Consider the following 27,032-nt stretch of genomic DNA (forward strand, 5'->3'; position numbering starts at 1 on the left):
GTGTCGTCGAAGTTGTGCAATCAATATTGCACAGAATCCTATTCAGCATGATATGACAAAAAATATTAAATTTGAGAAAGATTGGTACATCTAAAACAATTATGATATTAACACTACCAAGTATTATTAGGATCGCTCAACAACGCACCTACTCGATCAAGATGAACACAAATAACAAGAAAGAAAATACAAAGAAGAATATTGGCGAATGTACAACAAGAGAGACTACAGAGAATGAAGAAAAATATATTTTGGATGCTCAGCCTAATTAGATATAATTTACCAAATTTATCTCTATCAATCTTTACCAAATATCTATCATATATCTCTCTATTAGATCTTTACAAATATCTACCAAATACATAGGAATCAGGCTCCATATGGATGAAGGATGAATAATATAGTTGCGGTCAATGGGGCTCTGTCTCTTTTAATACATTGTTAAATTCTCAGTACATATTGAAATCCCAAACTAACTATTACAGTCGAGATTTACTCCGTGTAGTTTTGGAGGTGGATGCTATCTTTACAAGTTTTGTGAATGCAAACTTTAGAAAGAGAGCTACTTCACAAGCAATGATCAAACACATCCCCTAAGCTGTCAATATACATCTTATATGGTCCACTTCTTTTCTTCTTTTCTTCTTTTCTTCTTTTCATCTTCCAAAACCGTGATGTTCGGTGTAATCATAGTACCGTGTTTTGTCCATTTAGATAGCAACCCATTTTTTGTACCGTGTAGCATAATGATACAATCACGAAAGCAAGCTGTGTTCCTTAGTGTTCTTTTATTTACTCGGTCCACTTTTGGTGTTCCTCTTCCAGCAGCCATGCCTTGTCATCCACGTGCAGACCACTGAGCTTGATCAAGGAGATATGCAAACAAAATCTGGCTATAGATGAACAACGAAAAGTCCGGATCATCCATGAAAACAGCGTCTTGTCTACATTCTCCAAATTCCTTACGTACAACTATCTTCTGCATCAACCAAGGGATCACAGGACGGCCATTACGTCTGAGACAGTAATTCAGTATTTGGTTTCAAGGGGTATGCTTTTTCAGCTTAAGGTATACAGAGTACAGATGAACCGAGAGGGGAAAAATGGTGAAAATGGAGCTGCCTCTCAAATGAGCTCATTACAGGTGCAGCCAGAGAGCTCGTATGACAGGTGCTCAGATGGAGCTTGCCGTAATTGGTACGATTAAGCAAAGCAGCAGTCCTACAAAATTATGATAACTTGAGATTGCTACGGTGCAATGTACAGATGTATGATCCCAAATGGAGATAAATTTGACAAAACAAAAACAGAAGATATGTATGTCATACGCTATTTGCATCTCGAAAAGTAAAGAGGATGAGTTTACTTGCCCATAAAGGGGATTCCCATTACCTGCTTGCTGAGATGACAGCCACCATCAAAGAAAGATTTCAGTGGGGACAAAATGATGATCACCAACTGAATGACATTGGAATAGTTGGCATAAAATGTAAACTACGCAAAAGAAAATCTCAAGAAATAATAGACACGTGCTCGATCTTGAAGAAGGAGAGCTTAGCTTGTACCTCAATTGTTGTGGAGATAGAACGCCGGGCAAGCAAGTGGACGAAACCCCGCCTCTTACGGGTCCTACCTGAATAACCAGTTTTGACCCTATGTAGTGAACATACAAGCATAAGTTCTTCATGATCGCTTTTCAAGTTTCTTTTTTTCTTTTTCAGTAAGATAAAAATTGCATGCATGAGGGTTCTAGTATTCTCTCATTTGGTAATTGTAAAGGTTAAAGGCATCTTTCAAGTTTGATCGACATGAACGAATTCGCAGTGGGGACCAAATGACGACCAGAGCAGCTGAACACTATTTTGGAAGATACTATGAATAGAAAAAAGTAAATAAAGGACAATGAAGACCATGAAACTGAAAGGTGAGCGCTCATTCTTAGAAAAAGCCATGGAACCTAGCACATACCCTATTGCCGTGGGCGGCACTTCCACCTCGTTGATAAGTGGACAAACCCATCATTAAACTGAAGGATAGGATACGGTCCCGTGTGATGCACATTATCCTACAAGTCATAAGTACTTCTATTATTACCGTCAAAGATAGCATCTTCCGTTCAGAGAAATTAAAAACTGCATAAAGAGGCCATTTCTTCTCCGGTTATAGAATTTTTTATCTTTTTTTTTTTTTTTTAAATATATGAAACAATTTCGTTAAGTGATGGCCAAAAAAGTTGTGGAATAAAAAAACTGCTCAATAGTTTGTTCCTCGGCTGTAAAAAACCTTCTGATCTCTTTCAATCTATGTATAGATTTGTATAGAAGGTCCAATTCATTTTTGAGTCGATGTCATTCAGTAAGCACTTAGTAGAGAAGAATCCTCAGCTATCAAGCATCCACACCCATAAACTGACGATTGTGTCAAGTGTACAAAAGATAAGGAAGGGAATGCATAAGATCAGCCAATTCCTCAATTTCAGCATTCTTTAGGTTTCTTATCTTTAAATCCCACATTTCAGCTTCTGCGTTCCAACTGTATTTAACCAAGGCATGCTTATCAAGAGTGATAGAGGAGATAAGCCCCAAGGATGGTATCATTGGAAAATTGTAGATGATTTATGTTGATAGATCCATTAACCATCTCAAAGCCTTTGATCAAGTTCTTGGAGGCAGCTTGGAACGAAACTCTATTGTGGCAGTCCATCATAATGATAAATAAAGAGGGGATCGGAGAGGATCACCTTAACTAAATCCTCTAGAAGCAAGAATCTCCTCTCTAGGACATCTGTTCACAATAATAGAAAAATTGGTGGATAAAATATACCGTCAGATCCATCTCCTTCACTCAATTCCAAAGCCTTTTGCTACAAGGATCTCATTCAACATCTGGCTTTGCATTTTCTCTCCAAAGAGTCTCTTCCTTAGGGGCCAAGGAAAAGAGTATAACCTTGATAGACTTTTCTGTGCTCAAAATAAATTCTGTACAGAGATAGTTCCTCTGAAAAGTAGTGTAGCGGAAGGTCTCATTGTTCCAAGAGCCAAATGGTGGATTTGATGCCTGTTAGTTTGTGAATGAAACCACGCCTTGGTCAGCCATGGAGGGGAGTGTTTTTTCCGCAAATGTTCCACCATGAGGTAAAAGCTACTGACATTACATGTTCCACTATAGGCTTTTAGTATAATTTGTTTTCCTATTAACAATGTAACTTTCAATAACCAAGACATTGCTTCCTCCTCAATGAGTACCCAACATATAGTGTTCGTTCACGAGTCCCAGAACTACTTGGATTAAACCCATGTTCTTCTGAAGTATTTGGAATATCATTTAACATATTTCCTCCAGCACAAGATCCTGTAGTTTGTTTGAGCTACATCCATCACCAAAAAGTAACTTAGATTTCTAATGTCTTCAAATGCATGCATGTCCATAGCTCTAAATCTCGAGTATTCACTCATTTAAATAAACAAGGAAAAGAATCTTATCACCCTTCCCATGTAATCAAGTTCACATAAGAAAGATTCAAATAATCCTATGAGGATATCTACAAGTTATGGATACTGAGCATTTTTTTAATAGAAACCAGAAATCATTTCATTGAAGTATGAAAAAGATAAAATCGTTAAAGGCCCTATTAGATATAATTACCAAAAACACCTCCATTGAGACAGGAGGGTTGATAAGCTATACTTACAAAATTGGGGGTGGGGGGGAGGATGGCTCCACGATAAAGAAAGATATGAAGTAGATTCAATAAACGTGTGTGTTTTGTTGCTTATCTAGGAAGATATGAGCATTTCTTTCCAGCTTGAGATTCAGAAAAAAGGCATGAATGAAGATGCACCATAAAGTCTTTTTTTCCCTGCTTGAAAGGATAATTTTGTTAGAGAAAAGGTATCACCAAGCAAAAATCTGCCGGAGATAAATCCAAAAGGATGAGGCAAATATGTAGTTGCCAAAGAGATTGTTGCGGAATGATCTTGGTTTAAGGAATATTTGTGTAATTCCATTAAATAAGAGAAGTAGTTGACCTAATTTAGATTTATGTTACCTCTTATTGTTAACTAGGGACTTATTTAGATTAGATTTATTATTATTTAATATCTAGGGATTTTGTTAGCCTTTCCGTACTTTACAAGGCACGTGTACCTCTTTGAAATTTAATATGAAAACCGAAAAGGCACATGTACCTATTTGAAATTTAATATGAAAACCAAGTAAGATAATTTACACTAAACATACATAAACTCATGTTTCTCAGATCTTACAACACATTTGGCAGCAGCTAGGAGATGAAGTAATTCCAAGGAGATTCGCACTGGAGGATGTCAAAAGTGTTGATCACGCATGGCTGAGTTGAACATAAAAATCTGTACTTGGAGATTTGCTGCATCTGAACATAAATCCTTTAAAAACAGTGTCTTATCTTCCCTCTTAACAATAGAATTTGTATGTGTAAACAAGCTGCTACAATCTATCTATTGATGTCCGAGGGCATTTGATGTGTGGATAGAATACCTACCCAGTTTCAGATATAGTAAGTAGCTCCATATTTAGTAGCAATAATTCTTCTTCAGAGAGCATCTTTTTCCTGGTAGAAACGCCTAACCCATTTAGCCAAGATGGGTACATTTTCTTGTACAAATCATATATGCCCAATCCTCCTTCAATAGGTGCTTGAATAGATAGACCATCTAAGAAGGTGGCGCCCTTGCTATTTTGGCCTCCCTTCCAAAGAAAATTCATGTACAACTTCTATATAATCATTGTGACTTCAGCAGGAGCAAGAAATAATGAGAAGTAACATATGGGCAAATTAGTGAGGTAGCTTGTATGAGTGTCTCCCCCCTTTATCTATGCGTGCAACAAGGATTGATGACGAGGATTGATATTCAGAGGGAGACCCAAAAAAGTAGTCGGCCAATAAAAGCATCCTACTTAAGCAATCATCCACAAGGATGAATAAGAAAGAGGAAAGGGGATTCCCTTTCTTATTCATTAGAGATTACATCCTGTCTGAGAGTACTCTGGCTATAACATTGTAAAGACAAGTAGTGAGGCAAATCAGCCAATCATCACTCACTAGTTTACTGGATGAGACAAATATATGTTTTGCTAAAGATAGCATTAATGATCGCATTCCTAAAAATATCATTGAACACTCCTATTATGTCTTCCTTAAGGATGTTCCACGATTTTCTAAGGAATTCATTGGTAGATCCATCAGGCCCAGGTGTCTTATTAGATCCCAAATCTATCAATACTTTGTAAATTTCCACTTCTGTGAAAGGGGTCTCTAAGAAGGCTCTTGGTTCGGCTGTAATAGGGGCTTATATCCCTAATATCCAGCACTGTTCTCCTACCATCCTTTTTGGTGAAAAGCTTTCTGTAAAAGCCTATGAGCTCCCTCTCTATCCCATTGCCATTCACTAGATTAGCTGAAAGAATTTCCACAATGGTGTTTCTTCTTCTATTAGCTGCTACAACAAGGTGGGAAAAAGCAGTGTCGGCATCACCCTCTGGTAACCACTTAGATTTTACATCTTTGGCGCCACATAGCTGCTTCATTGACAGAGATAGCCAGTAATTCTGCTTTAATAGCTAGCCTTATTTGGACTTCCGCTTTAATAGCTAGCCTTATTTGGACATCTTACCCAGTTAACTGGCCAGTCGCTTCCTAGCTCACTGTGAAGTCTTGATTTCACTTTCTTTTGGTGCCTAAAAAAGAGCTGGTTCTATTGTTTTGCTCCTTCAACACCTTCAATTTTCGGATAAAACCATGGCCAGGGCATCCTTGATAAGTATGGCCGACCACCAAGTATTAACCATCCGAAAGAAAGAGTGGTGATTAAGCCAAGCATTGATAAGTCATTAAAGGTGTAGGTTCCGAGGACTCCTAAACCAAAGCGAGGCAAATAGGATAGTTGTACGATGTGATTTTTCAAGTCTACAGTCCTTTGTAGAACAAATTTTTTCCTAATACTTTCAGCGATCAAAAACCAGTCAATAAGAGTAAAAGTTGCCATGGATCGGAAGCTAGGCCAAGTATATGACAATTCAATGAATCAATTAACTTTTCCATTTTGCCGGTAGGAGAAGATAAAGTTGATTTCTTCTAAGTCCATCTAGTGAGGTTAAAATCCCCTCCTCAAATCCTATTAGGATGGCACAAGGCATGAAAATTGTTTGTTATTTCCTTTTTAGTTGATCTTTTCTTATTTATAAGGTGGTATGTGTTTTTTACCCACCTCCACCCAGACGAATTCACACCTCCTTGGGCTCCACGATTCGCATTCTTCATATCAGGTCTCATACACGGATTCCCATAGGTGTCTGCTCAAAAACTTGTTTTTGTCACCAACCACCACCATTGCTACCTTTATCTACACCGCCGATAAGCTGCACCATCGCCACTGCTCAACCAAGTGCCCTGCTCATCTATTGTTTTTTCCCCTAACTTTTGCTTCCCGTTTATCTTTCTTGGCTGCTATTTTTTGTGTGTTTGGTTTCTGTTTTTTCGTCCAACTTTTAAGTCAAGAAATAAGTCTTCGATTGCCAGAGTCTCAAATAATCTTATCCATTCCAATAGTCCCACCGTCCAAATTACCACCATTCAGCTTTATAGGGATAATCTTCTTTGTTGGTCCCAAAGTGTCCAGATGTATATTTGTAGACAAGAAAAAAGATTGGTTACCTTACCAAAGATAAGATAACACCATCAAAAGATGGTCCGATATGTTTCTGCATGGATTTCGGGGGAGTGGGTAAAAGTTGTTTTGGCAGGTAAATGGTCAATAAAGTTTTGTGGCTGAGAAGGCTTCTTGGGAGAAAAGGTGGTCGGTTCAAAGTATAAAGTGTGGGCACATAAAAAATCATGTGAGTTGGAAGAGGAAAAAGGTTCGTTCCGCTACTCACTGTAAAGCAGCTAAGGAGTGAAAGAAGGTTCGTTCCGCTACTCACTGTAAAGCAGCTAAGGAGTGAAAGAAGGTTCGTTCCCGTCAGGGTTTCATTCAGTAGCGAAGGCAAGGGAATTCTTCAAGAGTGAAAGAAGTAGGATCAGTCTAATGAGGCTTTCTTCTTTTCTTTACTCGACCGATTGTAAAGGTTCAGTGATTGAGCGAAGCAGCGAGTTATGTCTCATGAAGAGTGTATAGTTTCTAGGGATTTTCCAAACAAACATCACCTTTATCTTGAGTGGCGTGTGGCTTCTCTCACACTGGCACGGTGGAAGTTTTGCCACTAATTCCAGCAATGTACCCAATACAATACTCCTCCATAAAGGAAGGGTCAATTGTGACCAACATAAAGGATGACAAGTAAAATTTCACTGGTAAGAACGCATGCTGATTTTCCTTCACTTTTATTTTCTCCATCATATACATTTAAAATAAGGTTTTGTATGCCTTATCTAAGTATCCACCACATTTGTCGCCAATTCTTGAAGATTTCTATTGAACATTTGTATAACGGTAGATTTCTATCCTTTATCCACCCTTCCTATGATGGAACCTTTCGATCTCCATGCATAATTTCAGCACTCTATGGGAAGAAACGAACAGGGAACTCACCAACCATATATCATCCCCTGATATTTGCAAGGACTCTTGCTTGTTCGTTGTCTTCACATGAAAGAAGAGCCTTATCTGGTTGAATAGGATTAACTGATGAGAAAGCCGACAGGTATTATTGAAGGGTTCACAAGATATCATGCCAACTATCATGAAAATGTTTTCTTTGTACAATGACAGCAGATGATAAGTAGAGAATATGTAAAACGTTGCAAACTGAAAAGGGTGGTTTCATCATCAATACTGTGTCACTAGACTTGGGTAGCTGATGGTTTCTATTCAATTCCTTTTTAAAGCCTCTTTGTCTGAAGAGTGCCCATTAACAACCTGTGGAAGCTTGTTGGTGAAGGAGTTAATGATAAAGATAAACCATCACCAACCAGTTCCTGGCCGAGAGGGAAAATGGGCTTATTTAAAACTCCTGCTCCAAGCTTGGCTATTTCAGCATAGTTGCGCTTATTGTTTGAGATCTTTTTAACCCAAATGATATTTTCCTCTACTCTCGCTTCATTGAAAAACTTGTGTCAGGGAAAGGTCACAATGTTGAGTAAAACAGGCAAGAAGCCATGACATTTTCATTGGAAAAAGTGAGGAAGAAGCTTTGATCAGAGGAAGCTTCAGTGAGGTGAAAATGGTTTTGTACTCTAGGATGATTATCAGTCGGAGGCTTCATCTTTCACCGGTAGGGAGAGGAGAGAGGGAGGAGAAAGGTTAGAGAGCATCAGATGCCGCATTATAAGCACTATATGTATCTGTCAAAGGAATAACCTTTAATTTGAGAAATATTGGTGTAGTTCCATTTAGTAAGGGAACTCGTCTACTTTTTGTTTCCTTCCCTGTAATATTTCTAATTCCAAAGAGGATTATTTAGCTTTTCTTTTATGCTTCCTATTCCATAGAGCATTAGTTAGCTTTTCTTTTTCTGTTTCCTATTTCCTAGAGGATTAGTTAGCTTTTCTTTTCTGTTTCCTATTTTCTAGAGGATTAGTTAGCTTTTCTTTTATGCTTCCTATTCCCTAGAGGATTAGTTAGCTTTTCTTTTCTGTTTCCTATTTTCTAGAGGATTAGTTAGCTTTTCCTTTTTGTTTCCTATTCCCTAGAGGGATTAGTTAGCTTTTATTTTTTTTATATATATTATAAATAGGCCTATGTTCTTCTTTGATGAAAAACAAGAAAGGAGAGTAATACAAGCTACTACTCTTGCAACATTATCGATCTAGTCTACTGTAATAATGAGCCTTTTCATCAAGTGCTGCCTAAAATCTGATTGCAAACCCTCAAGGTGCACAAAGTCTCCGGCCGTTAAAAGACAAGCATCAAGGTGAAACTTAAGCTCAACAAGCAATCTTGTTCTTTTTGTTCTGTGTGTTCATTCCTTTGAACGATAAAGAAAAAGTGAAATGGAGAAAGCAATGTGAACGATGACCATTGGAAATAACACTAATTTTTTGTAGTGTTAGTATTAAATAGAACACACGGATACATATCAATTCAAAAACATCGACATTGGATTCTAATCAATTAATAAATAAAGCCTTCATTTCCCCAATAGCTGTAAAGGAAATCTCCTTACTAAATATAGATAGAGAATTTGACAGTTGGCTTCAATTCATATCCATGATACCATTAGATTGGAGGAAGGAGTGGACAGCTCTTTGGTCTCTTGAAAAATTAGGGGCATTCTCTACTAGATGGCTTTTATAAAGGTAACAAAAACTAGCCAAAAGCCTATAACTCCAATGGTCAGCCTGATTTGGAAGTTTAATCTCCCAAGGAAGATAAATGTGTTCCTCTGGGAGTCTTGCTCACAAAAGTCGTTGCAAGTATAAACAATCTTTTTCAATTCTTCATTTTTTTCATAAAGATACAGGTTCCTTTTAGGCTAAAAAAATATTCCTAGATACTAGATAAATTTAAATCTAGCTAAATCCCTAGATACTAGGTAATAATAATATATAAATAAATCCCTACAATCAATCCCTATATATTAGGTAATATTTTCCTTCATGTAAAGGGACTACACAAATATCTCTTAATTACAAAAATATTCCTTAAATCAAGACTTCCTTCAACACACACTATAGATATCAAAGGACACCGGGAAACTATTTTATGTTGGTGCGTATTCTGTGCTTAAGGAGAGAAGAAAACAATGGATCTTCCTCAGTTGTCCTTTTGCATCGAGAGGGTGGAATCAAATTTTTAAGGCCTTTGATTTTTTATCATGTAAGCCGGCATTTGTCTCAGATTGGCTATGAGAAGCTTTAAATGGGAGGAGCATTAGAGGAAACGCCGGAGTTATGTGAGGGTGTGCTGTAGGGAAGTTTATTTGGGAGCTTTTGAAGGAAAGAAATAGGAGGATCTGAGTCCTATACTTTTGACTTGTTTGCAACATGTACAAATTACTTCTTGTTCGTTCATAGTGTCTAAGATGCAAGAAACTAGGTAGAATCCTCCTCCAAGACTGGGAGCTGTGATTATGTGAAATTTACTACCATGATATTTACAAAAGACCTTACCAATTTATAGTGATAGAGGACCAATTTATAGTGAGAGAGGTTACAATATAGGAAGTAAAAATCTTTGATAGTTTACACCAAGATATAGCTTGATAAATTTTGTATAAGTATGTCTTTTCTGCGAATATTCTTTGATTTATTTCTTTTCACAGATTCCAAAAGAAAACTATGATGAGGTTTTTCCATAGGACTTTTGCATTCTTGAAAGGGTGGTATGTTAAGGTCATGTCCAATAGATCATTTACCTCTCTAAGAAATGTGAGATGCGATCTGAATATATTGAGAATTGTTGTCCAAAAATTCTGAGTGTATGTGCATTGCATAAATAAGTGGCCTTGTGATTCGTTTCCTTTCTTGCATGATGGACACCAATTTGGAGAAAGAGTAATGAAAGGCTTTGTGATTATTTATTTATTTATTTTTATTTTTTTATTATTATTATTTTATTTTTATTTTATTTTTATTTTTTTAAGGTTTTCACTTGTGCTAATGGCTTTATGCCTTATTTTGCAAAGGAAAAACTTCACCTTTTTAGGGTGATGTCCTTTCCATATTGTCTTTTTCCCGTGAGATTTAGTGCTTCTACTTTTTCCCCCATGTCCATTATCAAGGATTTTGTAGAGAATACCTCGTCAGCATTGGGGAGACAAGTTAGTGAGTCTGTTTTGTTTGACAATACCATTGGGGCAAGGTCAAGGCTTAATTCGGCCTATTCTGTTGCTTCGTTATCCTTTAAATTCCTAACAAGCTTCAGGTCTCACAATTTGTTGACAACATTTCACGTTAATTTGATAGTGACATTTTTGTTATGAGAGAGCCTATACAAAAGTGGATAGCGCAGGGCTAAAGTAGTGTTTTCAATCCATGGGTCAGTCCAGAATGATGTTGTTTTCAATCCATGGGGGGTCCTCCATCACCCACCCTATAGCAAGTCCGGTTGGTGATGAGGTTTTGATGTTTCTTTATGTACTTTGACCCTTTTGTAGAAGATGGAGGGGGTTGATTTTTATCTGATGTAGGAGTATATTTAGCCTTTATAAGATTTCTCCGGAAGGCCTTTTAACAACATAAACTAACTTAAATTGAAAGAAAGAACAATTAACAACAACATAAACTAACTTAAATTTACCTGCATGCATATAAAGATAACAGTGCAAACCTTATGATAAATCAATGCTAGGGATTATTTTCTGCAGCACACTATTAGTTGCATCTGAACTAGAATCACCATTATCATTAAGGGATATCAGCTCACTCTCTAAAATAGAATAAGCTTCTGAAAAAGCCTACAATGAACAAAAGTTTTGAATAAGCAAAACAGAACACGATCATAGAAAATATTTTTGATGGGACAATCATAGGAAAATATAGTAATGTAAAATAAAATAGCAAGTAAATAAAATTTTGTATGTACAACCCAAGAATCTGATTTAAGACCAATATTGTATCATAACCGTGTTAAAGATGCATGCAAGTAGCAGTGTTGAATGAGCTTCTTGTATTCAGAAGAGTTATCTATCTTAATCTATGTCATTAATTTTAACATTCAAGCATTTTCCTTCAAGTGAGGAAGTCCAGGACAATAAGTCAAGTTGTTCTGTATCAAAAGAAAAACCATGAGCAAGCCACTTTACAAATTACACTCAGCAACTCATTTTCTAGGCAAAATTATTTTACATTTTCATTTAAAAAATAAAGTTGCTCAGCTAATTTGCCTCAACTTCAAAGTACAAAATTGAAATAGAGACGTTTGGTTTTACATGAACAACATGATTATTTTTCCCAACAAGAAAGGTTGCATTGTTAATAAACATGACCCTTTGATTGAAGCTCATTCTAAAAGGAAGCTAGCGGCAGTTGCCCCCTTTGATAGGGAATTTTTGTTGCATTCTTTGTCGGAGGGTGGAGGAAGACTTGGATCAAATCCTTGGAAACAGTGGCAAGTCTATTTGGAGTTACTTTGAAACATTTGGTTTTCACGTTTCAAAGCACAAAGATTACTCAGAGATGATTGTTGTTTCGAGAGGGGAAAGCTTTTGTGGCAATATAACCTTTAGTGAAGTGGATAGGGGCTCTTGTGAAGTTTTCTCCCTTGTTAGATTCTATGTTTCTTTTTGGGCATCAGTGACAAAGTCCTTTTGTAATTATTCGTTACATCTCATTTTACCTGATTGGAGTCTCTTTCTTTAGTAGGATTTCAAACTTGATTTTTTTAATATGATTTTCAATAAAAGTTTAGTTCTTCAATAAAGGATAAAAAAAAACTAGAGCTTCATGTTTTTTTTATGCTGAGTCCAAAGTCAAAGATTCTTGATGTTCCTTTGGGATTTTCAGAGTAGGTGTCGGGTTGGTTCAATACAAGGCTGGATTTTCATAAAGCTCATGTGTTTTCTTAAGTCTTTTATATTTCTTTCTTTCTTTGGGATGATATTCCCTCTCTGAATTCCCGTATTCTCTTTTTCTTCTCTTTGCTTTCACTATTTCTCACTTCCTCCACTTCCTCTCTTCCTCACACTCCTCAGTTCCTCTCTTCCTCTTGGAGTTTGTATCCTTTAAACAGTTTTGTTCCTTTCATAAATATATAGAAGTTCATATCTAGTTAGATTGTATTGCAAAGTGATATTTCTAAATTGAGTACCATGTTTATGTGAAGTACAATCCACACCATAATTCTGAAGTTGACAAAGTAAATGATGCCATAAGGACAGATGCCTCACCTTGATACATTGATGAATACGGAAACAATTTCGTCCAACGTTATTCATGGGGAAAAGAGGATCATCAATATGTAAAGGATCAATGCTACATAAAAATGGAACGTTGTTAACAATTAAACTAACCTATAAATGGTAAAAGTGGGCAACGCCATAGATAGTACTAAGAAATGCCATCAAAATAAACCTGAGCGATAATCAATTTGGAATTAATAACTCACCTATATCCCCTTTCTCTCTTAATATAGACTCCACTCCCCTGTATTGAAATACGCATTTGACGAGGATCAAAGACATTCCTGGATTAAAAGTAATACAAATTAAAGTTGCAGTCCACTGTTGTAGTGTGAAAAACTGGAATTAGAAACTGAACTTCAGTTTTCTTTTCCCCCTTACACTAGAAATGTAAGTGATATTATTTATTTTTTAAACGAAATGATAATAATAAAGAAAGTCAAACTTACCCAAAGAAGTAAAGGAAGTCCATTAAAAGGCTCCCAAAGTTCTGCAGGAACATTGAGTTCGGATAAGTTTAAATTCATAATCACCAATATATACAACCAATGCCCAGGGAGAGTGGCAACAGCAATGATTAAAATATTAAAACAGGCCTCAAGATTTTAACATATACACTGCTCTTAGTTTATGATAAGAAATTTTATGTCACAGCAATGAAGATTAAATTTCTTGGAGATCCTTCCTTATAAAATTGCAGTGCTAGTCCAACTTCTCAAATAAACCCTTACAAAAAGATAACGGGAATTTACTTGGTTGATAGGACGGCTAAGATGATGTTCATGCTGGAGAAAGCGTACAATCAACAATACCTGCAAAAGAGTTGCAACAAGAAATTTAAAAACCTCATTACAAAATCTAGTGNCTTTCTTTCTTTGGGATGATATTCCCTCTCTGAATTCCCGTATTCTCTTTTTCTTCTCTTTGCTTTCACTATTTCTCACTTCCTCCACTTCCTCTCTTCCTCACACTCCTCAGTTCCTCTCTTCCTCTTGGAGTTTGTATCCTTTAAACAGTTTTGTTCCTTTCATAAATATATAGAAGTTCATATCTAGTTAGATTGTATTGCAAAGTGATATTTCTAAATTGAGTACCATGTTTATGTGAAGTACAATCCACACCATAATTCTGAAGTTGACAAAGTAAATGATGCCATAAGGACAGATGCCTCACCTTGATACATTGATGAATACGGAAACAATTTCGTCCAACGTTATTCATGGGGAAAAGAGGATCATCAATATGTAAAGGATCAATGCTACATAAAAATGGAACGTTGTTAACAATTAAACTAACCTATAAATGGTAAAAGTGGGCAACGCCATAGATAGTACTAAGAAATGCCATCAAAATAAACCTGAGCGATAATCAATTTGGAATTAATAACTCACCTATATCCCCTTTCTCTCTTAATATAGACTCCACTCCCCTGTATTGAAATACGCATTTGACGAGGATCAAAGACATTCCTGGATTAAAAGTAATACAAATTAAAGTTGCAGTCCACTGTTGTAGTGTGAAAAACTGGAATTAGAAACTGAACTTCAGTTTTCTTTTCCCCCTTACACTAGAAATGTAAGTGATATTATTTATTTTTTAAACGAAATGATAATAATAAAGAAAGTCAAACTTACCCAAAGAAGTAAAGGAAGTCCATTAAAAGGCTCCCAAAGTTCTGCAGGAACATTGAGTTCGGATAAGTTTAAATTCATAATCACCAATATATACAACCAATGCCCAGGGAGAGTGGCAACAGCAATGATTAAAATATTAAAACAGGCCTCAAGATTTTAACATATACACTGCTCTTAGTTTATGATAAGAAATTTTATGTCACAGCAATGAAGATTAAATTTCTTGGAGATCCTTCCTTATAAAATTGCAGTGCTAGTCCAACTTCTCAAATAAACCCTTACAAAAAGATAACGGGAATTTACTTGGTTGATAGGACGGCTAAGATGATGTTCATGCTGGAGAAAGCGTACAATCAACAATACCTGCAAAAGAGTTGCAACAAGAAATTTAAAAACCTCATTACAAAATCTAGTGTTTTAAAATGAATAACCACTAGATTCCTTTTTTTTTTTTTTAATAAAACAAAGGTAACATCTTCGAACTTTATCAATTTGAAAAACATGCTAGTAACGAAATAAAAGCAAAGAGAACCAAGAAGACATTCTGAAGCAATCAAGAAAGGACAAATAGCTAGCCCCAGAAGAGTAAGAGGAAGAATAATTGGAAAAACAGCAATCTCCAGGTGTGGTCCTGAAAAATTAAAATGTAGGTGGCTACGAACTAGTGCCAGACCTCACATCAATAAAGTTTTGATAATAGTTGGATACATCTTAGAGGTAAAATAAATAGGATATGTCTTTGATCCTCCAAGAACCAAGCAGCTGTCCCCTAGAGAAGTTGGTGAACTGCACCGATAAATCAACTTTTATGAACCTCTTCCCAATTTTACCTAAATTGAAGACGTCTCTCGTCCAAGAAAAGAAAGGTAAGAGACTTGCCCTCATCCATGAGTGGGATCCCTATTAACTTTCTCTCCCACATTAGAATCCATGTTTCGATGAGCAAGTCCATGGAGCGCTTGATGAGAAATTTCTTGTGGGAAGGGAAAGATGCAGCGGGAGGGTCTCACCTGGTTAATTGGGAGGTTGCTTCGAAGCCTTTGAGGGTTAGACATTGGTAACTTTAGACTGTGTAACGAAGCATTGTTGGCAAAATGATTGTGTCGTTCCTTCAGGGAGCCAAACACATTGTGGTAAATGATCGTCGTGAGTAGGTATGACCTGTATCCATTTTGAATGGGTAGCAAGCTACAGGGTTATGGGCTCTAGTAAAAACCTTTGGTTGACCATTGCATCAAGTTTCTCCATCTTCTTTTGAATCTAAAATCCTTTGTTGTTTAAGGCTCTCAAATCTACTTCTGGGAGGCTGATTTGTTTACTATCTCCTTGATTGTATCGGTCGTCTGATAAAAGGTTGCATTCAGTGGCCTCTATCTTGTGGGAGGATAATCACTCTTCTTTTGTCTCTCTAAGCTTGCAATGCTCCCTTATGGACCAAGAGGCCATTGAGGCGGCTTCCCTTCTTTTCCATTATTCATGATCATATTCTAAGTTTTGGAATGAATGATTATTGGGTTGGGATCCTCACCCTTCTTAGGTTTCTCATGTAGATTTTTTTTTTCTTTTCTTATCTTGTGCTTCATCCCTTCTTCCCAAGTTGCCTTTATGTTTTCCTCTCTTTGGAAGTTCCGAATACGTGAAGTCCTTCATCTAGTAGATGTGTTAAGGGAGCATAAACACCTTCTATTCTATCTAAAGACACTCTTCCTCGGTGTTGTGTCCACAACGGTGCATTCAATGTAGGAGGCATGAGAATCTTGACTTGTTGTGGGATTGTTAGTTTGTGTATTCTCTATGGTGTCACTTCTTGAATTCATTCGGCCCTTTCTTAGCTTGAAGCAGAGTTCTAGGTTCTATGATCAAGGAGGTGCTTTTGAATTCTCACTAGTATTAGAAGGGTAGAAATTTGTGTCGGGCTTGTACTTTTACAACTTTGTGGGGGATTTGATTGGAGAGGAACAACGGGATATTTGGAAGGGTGGAAAGATCTTGAGAGGATGTTTGGGGGGTTAGATGTAATGCTCCTTGTGGGTTTCTACTCATCGAGCTTTTTGTAATTACTAGTTTGGTAGATTTCTTTTGGATGGAATCCCTACTTGTTAGTTGAGGGATTCATTCGTGGACTTTGTTTTTTTGTATGTCCTTGTACATTCTTTCATTTTTTTCTCAATAAAAAAGCTCAGTTCTTAAAAAAGAAATTAAAAATTAACAAAGAAAAAAAAGATACCTCTGATCAATCAGGTTAGGGAGGGTATCCAATGAAGGTTTAAAATAAATAATTTTTTTTTAAAATATTGTGTCCATTGCCTAAGCCTCAACACTCAAGTGACCAGTTCCAAAAGAAAGTACTAGCTGGTTCATTTCCCCTCGTGCTTTGTTTGTGATCAAGAAGAAATGAATCTTGCTCGTTCGTTTTTGGATTGTCCATTTGCTAAAAACTTGCAAATACCGTCACTTTTGTACGGAAGTTGGATGTTAATTGCCAATTGAAGTTACATGTTCTAGTCAACTATTTCAGAGGGTAAACCCCAAAGAAGGCTAAAAAGATATTATAAAAAAAACTGAGGTTCATTGCCTAGAAAAGTTTCAATATTCACACCATCCAACAGAAAAATCCCGGTTGGTTTATTTTCCCTTGCGCTTGCTGTTTTCCTTCAAAAAGAAACTCTTGATTATGTGCTTTTGCATTGCCATTTACCAAAGGATGATCCTTTTTGGCTCACTGAAGCTATCCTGGGTTTGTGGCTGAAAGATAAAGTGCTTTGGAAATGCACAGTTTAAGCCGTTTTATTTTTATAAGAAACAAAAGTTGAAGAGATTTTTTTTTATTTCTTTCTTATTTAAACAAGATACAAACTTTTCAAAGGATCCTTCAAGATGGTACAGTATATAGCCTAGTGTTGGAGGGCTCTTCAAAGCAGTTCATTCACTTTTCTTGAAAAGTTTGGATATGAGACATTTCTTGTAATAGTATTCGCCTGGTGAGGGTTTTCTTTACCTCAGCTGTAGGCTGGACCTTCTTTTTCGTTCTTAAATATATCCTAGTAATAACAAGAGACATTTCTCCCTTATTTTCTTGTAATCCTTTCCTTTTAATGAAATCATATCTTTTAAAAAATATATTTCCTCTGAATCACTGAACACATCAAAGACTTGGAGCATTTTGATTACATTAAGCTACAAAAAGAGGTTGGGACAACTCACCAAACAGTAAGAACTTAAGCCGCCAGAATAGGACTGATCAAGACTACGATCTGCCAAAAACATTTTTAATACCAACGCCAAAGGTATAGTAGCTGGAAATTGTTCAGTCAGCTTCTTAACCTGCAATTGACATTGTACAGAATCAAAGACAAATTACAAGAAAATATTTGTACACAAACAGCACTCTTGTGTAACTTTACTGAGAAAATTGGGAAAAACAGATTAAACAGAAAATATTTATTTCTGAGAAAAGATAAAAGATTCAGTGTGTAGGCAGTAGGACAGTCAAATACTGAACAGACCCTATGAAATAGGAAACCCCTTCACTAAAAAATTTCCTAGTATAAATTCCAGATTGGAAATGGTGGAGCAGCAGCCGGATGCAATGGGAAGATGTTTGGTATTTTCACTTCCAAAGGAATTTATCAGGTTAAGAAATGGCAAAGCAGCTCTGATAACACTGCCTCCTTTTCTAGCAAGATCGTTCCAAAGTAAATCCAGAAAGATCTCACTTCAAAGCTTTTCTGGAAGGTCTGTTAACCAAAAATAATCAAGATCTCTTTTGGATTTTGCTAAAAGAGGGCCTGAATACTAAATGACAATATTGAATCAAAACATCCCAACTTCCAACTGAACCAATGTAGCCTTTCCTATTAGAAGGTGAAAATTCTACTGGTTTGTTCCTAACCTGTCCTTTACAATGGAAATTTGGTAGAAGCTTTACCAGACATTCATCATTAATCTCGTTCTTCCTAATTTGGTCCAGTGAGACTTCATCCCTCTTGCACAGTTCTCACTACATATCCTCTGGCAAGAGCTGCCTTTGGTATTTGTGGATTAAGGATTTCCTCTGTGAAGGATTGGGTACTACAAGAAGTCCCCACCTCAAGATGGAAAATAATCTGTTTCCAAGTATAAGGAGAATTAGGATTGGAATGGCCTTCCATTCTAAATACCAGGAGATTTCCCTTAAGGAGAATCTGCTGTCACGACCTCAAAATCAAGTATGGTAAATTACCTTTAAGGGAAGGAAAGTATGAAGAAGTTGGAACCTACACACATGGGTCATCTTCTTCTCGCTACAATCATTGTTTTATGGAAAATCATTCGTTGAGGGAGCTTGGAAAAATAACTCTCTCAAGGAAATTTAGGAAGGAAAAAGGCAACCAAAGTAGGGAAACTGCTTTGTTTGCGTGCACAAGCATTTCAGATATGAGTTCAAGTGAAATGCTCCACGTTGGCTTCAACTCCTTTGTGTTCTCTTCTATTATTGTACTTTTAGCATAGGGCTCCGTATTCTCTACTACAAACTTCTGGACTTCTATGGTCATCGCCCACTTGAGAGAAAAGCTAAGATACATCGGGCAAATGCTACCAAAAAAAAATAATAATAACAGAAATTTCAAAAGGGAAAGGAAAGAGTGGGATATGCTTGAGTTGGCAAAATTTCATGTATTTTTCTAGAACTCTAGAGACAACGAGTCTAAAAACTAAAATACATTCCTAATCAATTCGAACTGGGGTGAATTTTGGTGAAAGCTCCATTCAGGAGTCGATCCTTGTATGCAACAGTTTTTTCTTTGAACATTAATTCACAACTTATCACTTTTAAAATTCTAAACATAAAGTTTATTCTTGGTTGAAAAAGAAAAATGCTCAATGTTCCAACAACATAACATTATCCCTTTTTCGGCTCATTATATAAGAACTGAATTGAGAGAAGAAAAATAGTTGCAAAGCAAGGGAAAACTAAGAAATTAGAAATCACATAGAAAGAAGAGGGATGGAAGACAAAAGCATCCATAACCAAATACTCGTCATCCAAGCTAATAAAGGTTCAAAGCATAAGTCTATATTTAAAAATTATAAAAGTAAATAAAAACAAAAGCAAAAACGAAAAGCATTTAACAAACGAGATCATCTCATAATGATATAATTAAACAAAATCCCATATGAAAGAACCGATGGGAAAAGATCGTTAATTGATTCTAGTAAAAATTTGTTAGTTCAACTCCCAGTCAAAGATTGTTTTAGTTCAGGATAATAACCGGCAGATTCCACTAGAGATAATACTTATAAAGGCTTAATAATTATTATACTAGGTTAAGCTGCGTCCTCTGTCTTCGAGAAATTCAGACCACAAACAAACTTTCAATTCCATTAAATAGCAGTATGACTATCCAGTTCTCTGTTTCTTCTTCTTCCTTTTTTGTAAGAAAAATGACTTTAAATGGAATGTTCAGAAAATCACAAACAATTATGATAAAATTCAGAAAGTGAAGTATGCTATGTTCCAAATATGGATTACCAGCCCAGAAGTTTGGAGTCCCGTATGTGATGGAGTCTTGAAACTGATGTCAATACGAACTGACTTGGTGCTAGATGAGGAATCATTTTTCACCACCAAACATTTTTGCAGCGCAGAATCTTCTAAACTAGCCATATCATTAAGAAGGTTGACATCTTGTTCCCCAGATACGGCAGAGGACTCCTCCTTGGATGATTGCATATTTGAAGTGGATGAAGCAATGAGATCGTGGGGAACTTCAACAACAAGCATGATAATAGGTATCTGACGCAAAAAATAAACTGGTGAGTAAATGTACTGAATAATTATTATTAACAACACAGAATTAATTAAATAGTTTAGACATAGAAGGCTGTTACAGCAGTATTTTCCACCGTCTTTAAGGAATCACTTTTTACCCATTCCTGATTGGAAAGATATCTGGCTGCATGCTGGAAGAAACCAAAATGTATATTAAACTTCTACACACAACAGCCCAGCGAATTGTATTAAAGAGAGACAGAGAATAATATAAATGTGACCCATGTGACACTGAGAATGCACTTCTTTGTCGTAAAGCTACAGTTGAGCAGCTTCTGCAACCAATCCAAACGCATCTTTATAAATTGTGTTATGGTTATTACATTAGTATAATTACATTTTTGTAAATAAATTAGTTTTGTTATCTTTATCCTTGTACAAATGTATATTAGCATCTTTAGTAAATAGAATAGAGTATTTTGATTCTCTCAACCTTTAGTGTATACATGGTATCAGGGCTTTAGGTTAAGTAGGTTTTTGTAAACTTAAGGTTTGGAGTTTAGGAATCGTTTGTTTATCATTGGATTTCTGTGTCTTAGGATTATTCTACAGAGAAATAATTTAATTGAGAGCAAGATAATTAGACTAATTAATCATTGTGAGTCTGACAAAGAGCTATAAAAATGCTTGAAATCTCTTCACACCAAAAAGGGAAACATTATTAGATTGTTTGGTGCATGTTAACACTCTGTTTTGACCTGATCAAGGTGAGAATCTCTAATGAGTCATTTTATGGAGTGCAAGAGAACATATCCCGAATTAATGTTCGGCAGCTAGATAGTACTATTGTAAACGTTCAGACTATTGTAAACGTTCAGACTACCTAACGTGAGCCATTGTTTATTATGGTTTTTTTATTTGGTCTTGCCTCTAAATATGATACAGTCAAAAGTCAAGTCTATTGTAGCTCAGACATCTCATCATTGGCACACTATACTCGAATACTTCGTACAAAGAAGTCTCGAGCAATCTTGTCATCTAAGTCTGATAGTGTTTTGGTTGGACAAAAAAATGAGTCTAGAGACCATAGAGGGGAAGGATTGACCACATCTAGAGGCAATCCTAACACTCAAAAATTAAATTCAAGGGATATTGTTTTTTTTTTTTTTTTTTTAAGAGACAATTTCATTGATGAGTGAAATTTACAAGAGGGATGTAGAATCCATGATGTTTACAAAAGACCTTCCCAATTTGCAATGAGGGAGGTATAACTATAGGAAGTAAAAATATTAGACAGTTTACACCAAGATATAGCTTGGTAAACAACATTGTCGAAAAGTTTTGGGTAGGTCTGTGTCGTTTCTGCAAATATCCTCTGATTTCTTTCTTTCCACAGGTTCCAAAAGAAAGTCATGATGAGGTTTTTCCATAATAGGGCTTTTGCGTTCTTGAAAGGGTGGTACGTTAAGGCCATATCCAAAAAAATCCTTTACCTCCCTAGGAAATGTGAGATGTCATCCAAATATATTAAGAATCGTTGTCCAGAAATTTTGAGTGTATGTGCATTGCATAAACAAGTGACTTTGTGATTCGTTTGCTTTCTTGCATAGTCGACACCAATTTGGAGAGAGTGATGTAAGGCATTTTTTTTTTAAGATTTTCACTTGTGCTGATGGCTTTATGCGTTATTTCCCAAAGGAAGAACTTCACCTTTTTAGGTTGATGTCCTTTCCATATTGTCTTTGCTAGCGTGGGATTTATTGCTTCTACTTTTTCCCCCATGTCCATCATCAAGGATTTTGTAGAAAAGACCCTGTCATCGCTGGGGAGACAACTTAGTGAGTCTTCTTTGTTTGACAATACCACAGGGGCATGGTCAAGGCTTAATTCAGCCCACTCTGTTGCTTCATTATCCTTTAGATTCCTACCAAGCTTCAAGTCCCAAAATTTGTTGACAACATTCCACGTTTCTTTAATCGTGGCTTTTTTGTTGTGAGAAAGCCTGTACAAAAGTGGATACTTCAAAGCTAGCGTGGCGTTTTCAATCCATGGGTTGGTCCAGAATGATGTGCTTCCCCCATTCCCCACCTTATGGCGAGTTCGGTGGGTGATGAGATTTTGATGTTTCTTTATGTACTTCCAAGGCCCTTTTGTAGAAGAGGGAGGGAGGTGATCTTTGTTTGATGTAGGAGTATATTTAGCCTTTATAAGATTTCGCCATAAGGCCTTTTCTTCATGATGATATCTCCATATCCATTTGGCGAGGAGAGCTGTGTTCTTCTTCCTTATCGAGAGAAGACCGAGACCTCCCTTTTCTGTTGGGAGGTTTATAATATTCCAACGAACAAGGTGTGCGCTATCTTTCCACAAGTAATTTCTGAAAAGTCTTTCTATATTCGCGGGCACTTTTTGTGGCATTTCAAATAGAGACATATAGTAGGTAGGGAGGTTGGATAATGTGGCTTGTATTAGGGTAAGTCTTCCACATGTTGACAACCTTCTTTCTATTTTCTCAATAATAATCTTCCCAAAGAAAAAGGATTTGTGATTTCCTTTTAGAGGTAGTCCTCCTAAAGTACATATTCGGTCATTCTCCCTTTTTACAACCATATATGCTAGCAAATTCTTCAATGATCTCTGTGCTAATATTGATGCCTATGATCTCTGTTTTTTGGAGATTGATATTTTGTCCAGAGAATCCTTCGAAGGTTTTTACCGTCTCAATCATGTTTTTCTTATGGAAGAGGCATTCACCAAATCAGAAAAGAGGATTGTGTAATCTGCGAATTGAAGGTGGGTTATGCTCAAGCCTTCATTACCAATCTGAAAACCTTTGATCTGCCCTTCGTATTCTGCCTTTGTCAGTAGGCGACTGAGACAGTCCATTACCATGATGAAGATGAAGAGAAAACAAGGGATATTGTTTATCACAATTGTTAAAAGTTAGGATATATAAAACGTGAATGTTACAATTGTTGAATAAGGGCAAAAAGTTTCAATCTGCACATGTTGCCCGTATATTTAACAACCCTAACAAATATGGTACAATTTTGACCGAGTCTACAAAATTATGACATCATCATCTTCTCCTACTATTGTCATCACCGATACAAGTAACATACCTAAATTTTTTCTTGCCTCCTCTTTGAAATAGGCACTTCCGATCACATGACAAATAATTTTAATTTATTCTCAAATAATTTTCCATTTAAATCTTCACCTATTGTTACTATAGCAAATGAAACCATCTCTCCTGTTTTAGATCAGACAGTATCAATCTTACCAGCTCACTTTCATTTGTCCTCTGTTTTAAATTTTACCAACCATTCTCATTTAACTTGATTTTTGTTGGTAAACTCACTCAATCTACATTGTTGTGTTTTGTTCTTTCCTGGCTATTTAGTTTATTTAGGATCTTATGACAAAGAATATTGGAAAAAGGAGTGAATCTTGAGGTCTTCTACGTCTTTGAACCAAAAATATCCATTGTCATTACATGCTCTAAAGTGTCTTTTTCTTTTGAGAACGTTGTCATTTGGGTCATCTGTTTATTTCAGTGTTGAAGAGTCATGGGGAGGATAAAGAGGAAGATCATTTTCTTATCTACAATACTCTCCTTTTGTGTTCCTCTAATGATTCACTTCCAGTTGTACATGTTTTTCTCACCCACCTATCACTCAGGTTTGTTCGCTTCAGCCTCCCCCTTCAGTTACATGCTCTCTACTAGAGGCTTCTTCGTCCTTGGATCCTGAAACAAGCAATGATCATCCTATTGCTCTTTATAACGGAAAACGTCAGTGCACTTATCCTATCTCCTATTTTGATTCATATAACCATTGGTCTTCTTTTACCTGTTCATTCATAGCACCCCTACAGCCTGTATTTGTTCCTAAGACTACTCATGAAGCTTTGTCTCATCCGGGATGTATTTCAATGGTAGAAGAGATGTCTGCCTTAGATGACAACTGTATTTGGGATTTAATTTCTCTTCCGACACAGTATTTAAAGCCAAAGTCAATTTCGATGGATTTGTAGCCGGTTGAAAGCTCATATTGTAGCTAAAGCTACACAAACTTATCGAGTTAACTAGTGATGACACATCAAGCATTCAATCACTCAAAACCTTTCTTTGAAGTCAATTTCATACAAAAAGATTTGAGAATGTGAAAATACTTTCTAGGAATAGAGGTAATAAGAAGGAAATTCGTTTTTTTTTTTTTTTTTCCTAACAAAAAAAACAAAAGATTTCATTGATTAAGTGAAAAGAGACCAATGCTCCAAAGTTAATAACTCAAAAAGGGACTGAGAAAAAGGAAAATAAAAAGATTACAAAGGAAAAATAAAAGCATGTCAAATGTGACATGAATCTTGGATAGAATGTCCAGCAAAGAGATTGATGAAAGCACACAAAGAAGAGGCCTTCAAACTGGCCGAAACGAACAGATCTGACCAAAGAGGATTCTCGTAGTTGAAAATCCTTTGATTTCTTCCCAAACAAATTGTCAATGCAGAATCTTCTAACCATATCGATCAAAATCATAAAAAAGACAACTTGCTCCTCAAATACAACATAGGAATTTGAGAAATCATAAATAAGATGAAGAGCCATGCAAAGAAACACCAATAAAGGACTTTAACCACCACAATCCAACGTAACAGAATTAAATGAATCAACTCCAAAGAACCCAGCCGTCGATGCATTAAATGTTTCTTAACCACTAGCAACTCTTCATGCAAGGGGCCTAATAAATGAGTAATTTTCCAAATAATCTCCATTAATAGAGCTCCCACCAGGAACTATTTAAGCAAGGCAAAAATAGAAACTATTCCTTAACTCCAACGGCGATGAAGATAATGAAGGGTCAATGAAAAATTCGATAGAAAATTCTGCTAGTTCCAAGGACCGAAATTAATACTATCATGAACCCAAAGCAATAATAATGTTGCCTTGAAAACAACGAGAGAACCTTAATAAATGTTGCCTTAGAAACAATCAGATATTCCCAATAATCAAGGCACCTAAAATAACTTCTTGAAAAAAGACTAGAAGCGGAAAAAGCCTTAATTAAAAATCAAGTTGAACATCTTCACCAAATATTCTAACAACCAATAAACCCCAATTATGAAGGCCGTTGAAATATGAAAAGATGCAACGGTTCGCTAAGGCATTCCTTGTGAATCTTCTTAGCATTTTCCTAAGGCATTTAACGAGTGATATTCTGTGAGCCTTTTTGTTTCAATGCATATCTCTTTTTGTTTCAATGCATGCCACATTTTATCACCATTTGCACACATTTGATTAAATGCATATCAAATGCATTGCAGATCACATCAAGCGAATAACTGGTACTTAACAAATAAATAAAAATATGCGGATGGGAAAGGGAGATTAACTTTAACTTCCTTTAATATCACATTTTCTTGACCACTCATGTCTCAACGACAGAATATTTCCTTGAATTAGACAATAGGATTTTGCTCTAACTTTTAAACCAATTGTATTTGTTAGCATTGCACTTAATACTTCTATATATACTATTTATAATCATATCTAACTTGCCTTGTCTCTCTGGAGTCTTTCTTTAATTGGTTAGAAGTTCGTGAAAGGGTTCCTCCGTTTTCTCTCTATCCAAATTTTGAACTATACCTTTATCCAGGAAGTCTACTTTTTATGTCTTACGGAATTCGAGGAGTTGCTCATCATCTCAGTTTTTTAAGCTAATCTAGCCTGATAGGGTTCTNTTTTTTTTTTTTTTTTTTTTTTTTTTTTTTTTAGGTTGTGCAGTAGGAATTAATTCACTTTCCAAATTTGGTTTCTGGTTGTTTTTTCTTCTGGTCAGCAGATTTGCAGATTGGTGGGAGTAGTCTTGGTAGTTTTGGTTCGTTGGTGGTTGGTTTCTTCATAGATATTTTGTTCTTTAACTCTTTATTTTTTGGCCCACGTATTATTTGGATAATACTTTTTTTCTTTTCTTTTCCCTTTTTTTTTTCTTTTTGTTTGGTTTTCTTTTCACTTGTATACTTAAACATTTTTCTAACTTTTCATTTATAACGCAAAATTTGTCTCTTGTTCAAAAAGAAAGAATACACTTTACTAGTGCCCTGTCAAGAATTCTCTAAATAAGAGATGAAAAGAAAGAAGCTCCGTTTCTTTTCTTTCATTCTTATTGTTCTTTTCTGATTTTTAGGCATCATTGGCATATATTTCAAGAAATGCAGAGATTCCTTCAGAACTTATTTTGAGAGAACAAATTAACATAACACTTTATCATCCTTTACTTCATTAGTCGAATCTATTCATCATGGTATTTTAACATGTTTTAGATAATAAGACAACTGACTTCCTTCTGTTCATCTGATAAGAAACAGATACGATAAAGAATAATCAAAATTACAAGAAACTGCCACAAAACTAGGGTCAATCAAACCTCACGTCACGAAGAGAACAAAAAACCTCATGAACTTATCTAAATAAACAAAGGAAAAATTGGACAGCTCTAGGGTATTAGAAACCCCAATGCAACAAGAGGAATCGATCTCCATCATGCTGATGCTACTAATTTTTACGAATAACTAAGATTGGATTTACTTATACTATAATAAAAAACTGATTTTNTTTTTTTTTTTTTTTTTTTTTTTTTTTTTTTTTTTTTTGAACAATACAAATTCATCCTTTCCTTCAGATAAGAATAAACAGTTACAAGATGCAATCTCATATTCAATTCCTTGAGATATGAATAAACATACCTGAAGGCAGGTTTCTTTAATACCATTACGCCCCTCTAGGATCCCAGCTTCCTTAATAGGTTCCTAAAAGATAACAACAGCAAGGC

General features: G+C 35.9%; 1 protein-coding gene across 8 annotated transcripts in view; it reads right to left on the reverse strand.

The window, feature by feature from the left end:
• Positions 1 to 287: 287 nt before the first annotated feature.
• The window catches only part of LOC111800741, a 35,884-nt gene continuing 9,139 nt past the window's right edge, over positions 288 to 27,032 (reverse strand). For 3 of the 8 annotated variants that reach the window (XM_023684572.1, XM_023684573.1, XM_023684566.1), the window contains exons 7-19: positions 26,947 to 27,009; positions 20,319 to 20,390; positions 19,960 to 20,223; positions 17,652 to 17,771; positions 14,751 to 14,810; positions 14,448 to 14,488; positions 14,205 to 14,282; positions 13,987 to 14,071; positions 11,244 to 11,370; positions 1,969 to 2,065; positions 1,566 to 1,653; positions 1,393 to 1,458; positions 288 to 1,221 (exon numbers count right to left, since the gene is read on the reverse strand). In XM_023684572.1, coding sequence (XP_023540340.1) covers positions 11,245 to 11,370; positions 13,987 to 14,071; positions 14,205 to 14,282; positions 14,448 to 14,488; positions 14,751 to 14,810; positions 17,652 to 17,771; positions 19,960 to 20,223; positions 20,319 to 20,390; positions 26,947 to 27,009 — 909 coding nt within the window. In that variant the 3' untranslated portion in view covers positions 288 to 1,221; positions 1,393 to 1,458; positions 1,566 to 1,653; positions 1,969 to 2,065; position 11,244. Of the gene's footprint in view, positions 1,222 to 1,392; positions 1,459 to 1,565; positions 1,654 to 1,968; positions 2,066 to 3,691; positions 3,860 to 11,213; positions 11,371 to 13,986; positions 14,072 to 14,204; positions 14,283 to 14,447; positions 14,489 to 14,750; positions 14,811 to 17,651; positions 17,772 to 19,959; positions 20,224 to 20,318; positions 20,391 to 26,946; positions 27,010 to 27,032 lie in introns of all 8 variants that reach the window. The other 5 variants (XM_023684567.1, XM_023684571.1, XM_023684568.1 and 2 more) reach the window with 5 other exon arrangements.

This window comes from Cucurbita pepo, chromosome LG08 (genome assembly GCF_002806865.2).
Source record: "Cucurbita pepo subsp. pepo cultivar mu-cu-16 chromosome LG08, ASM280686v2, whole genome shotgun sequence".
NCBI lineage: Eukaryota > Viridiplantae > Streptophyta > Magnoliopsida > Cucurbitales > Cucurbitaceae > Cucurbita > Cucurbita pepo.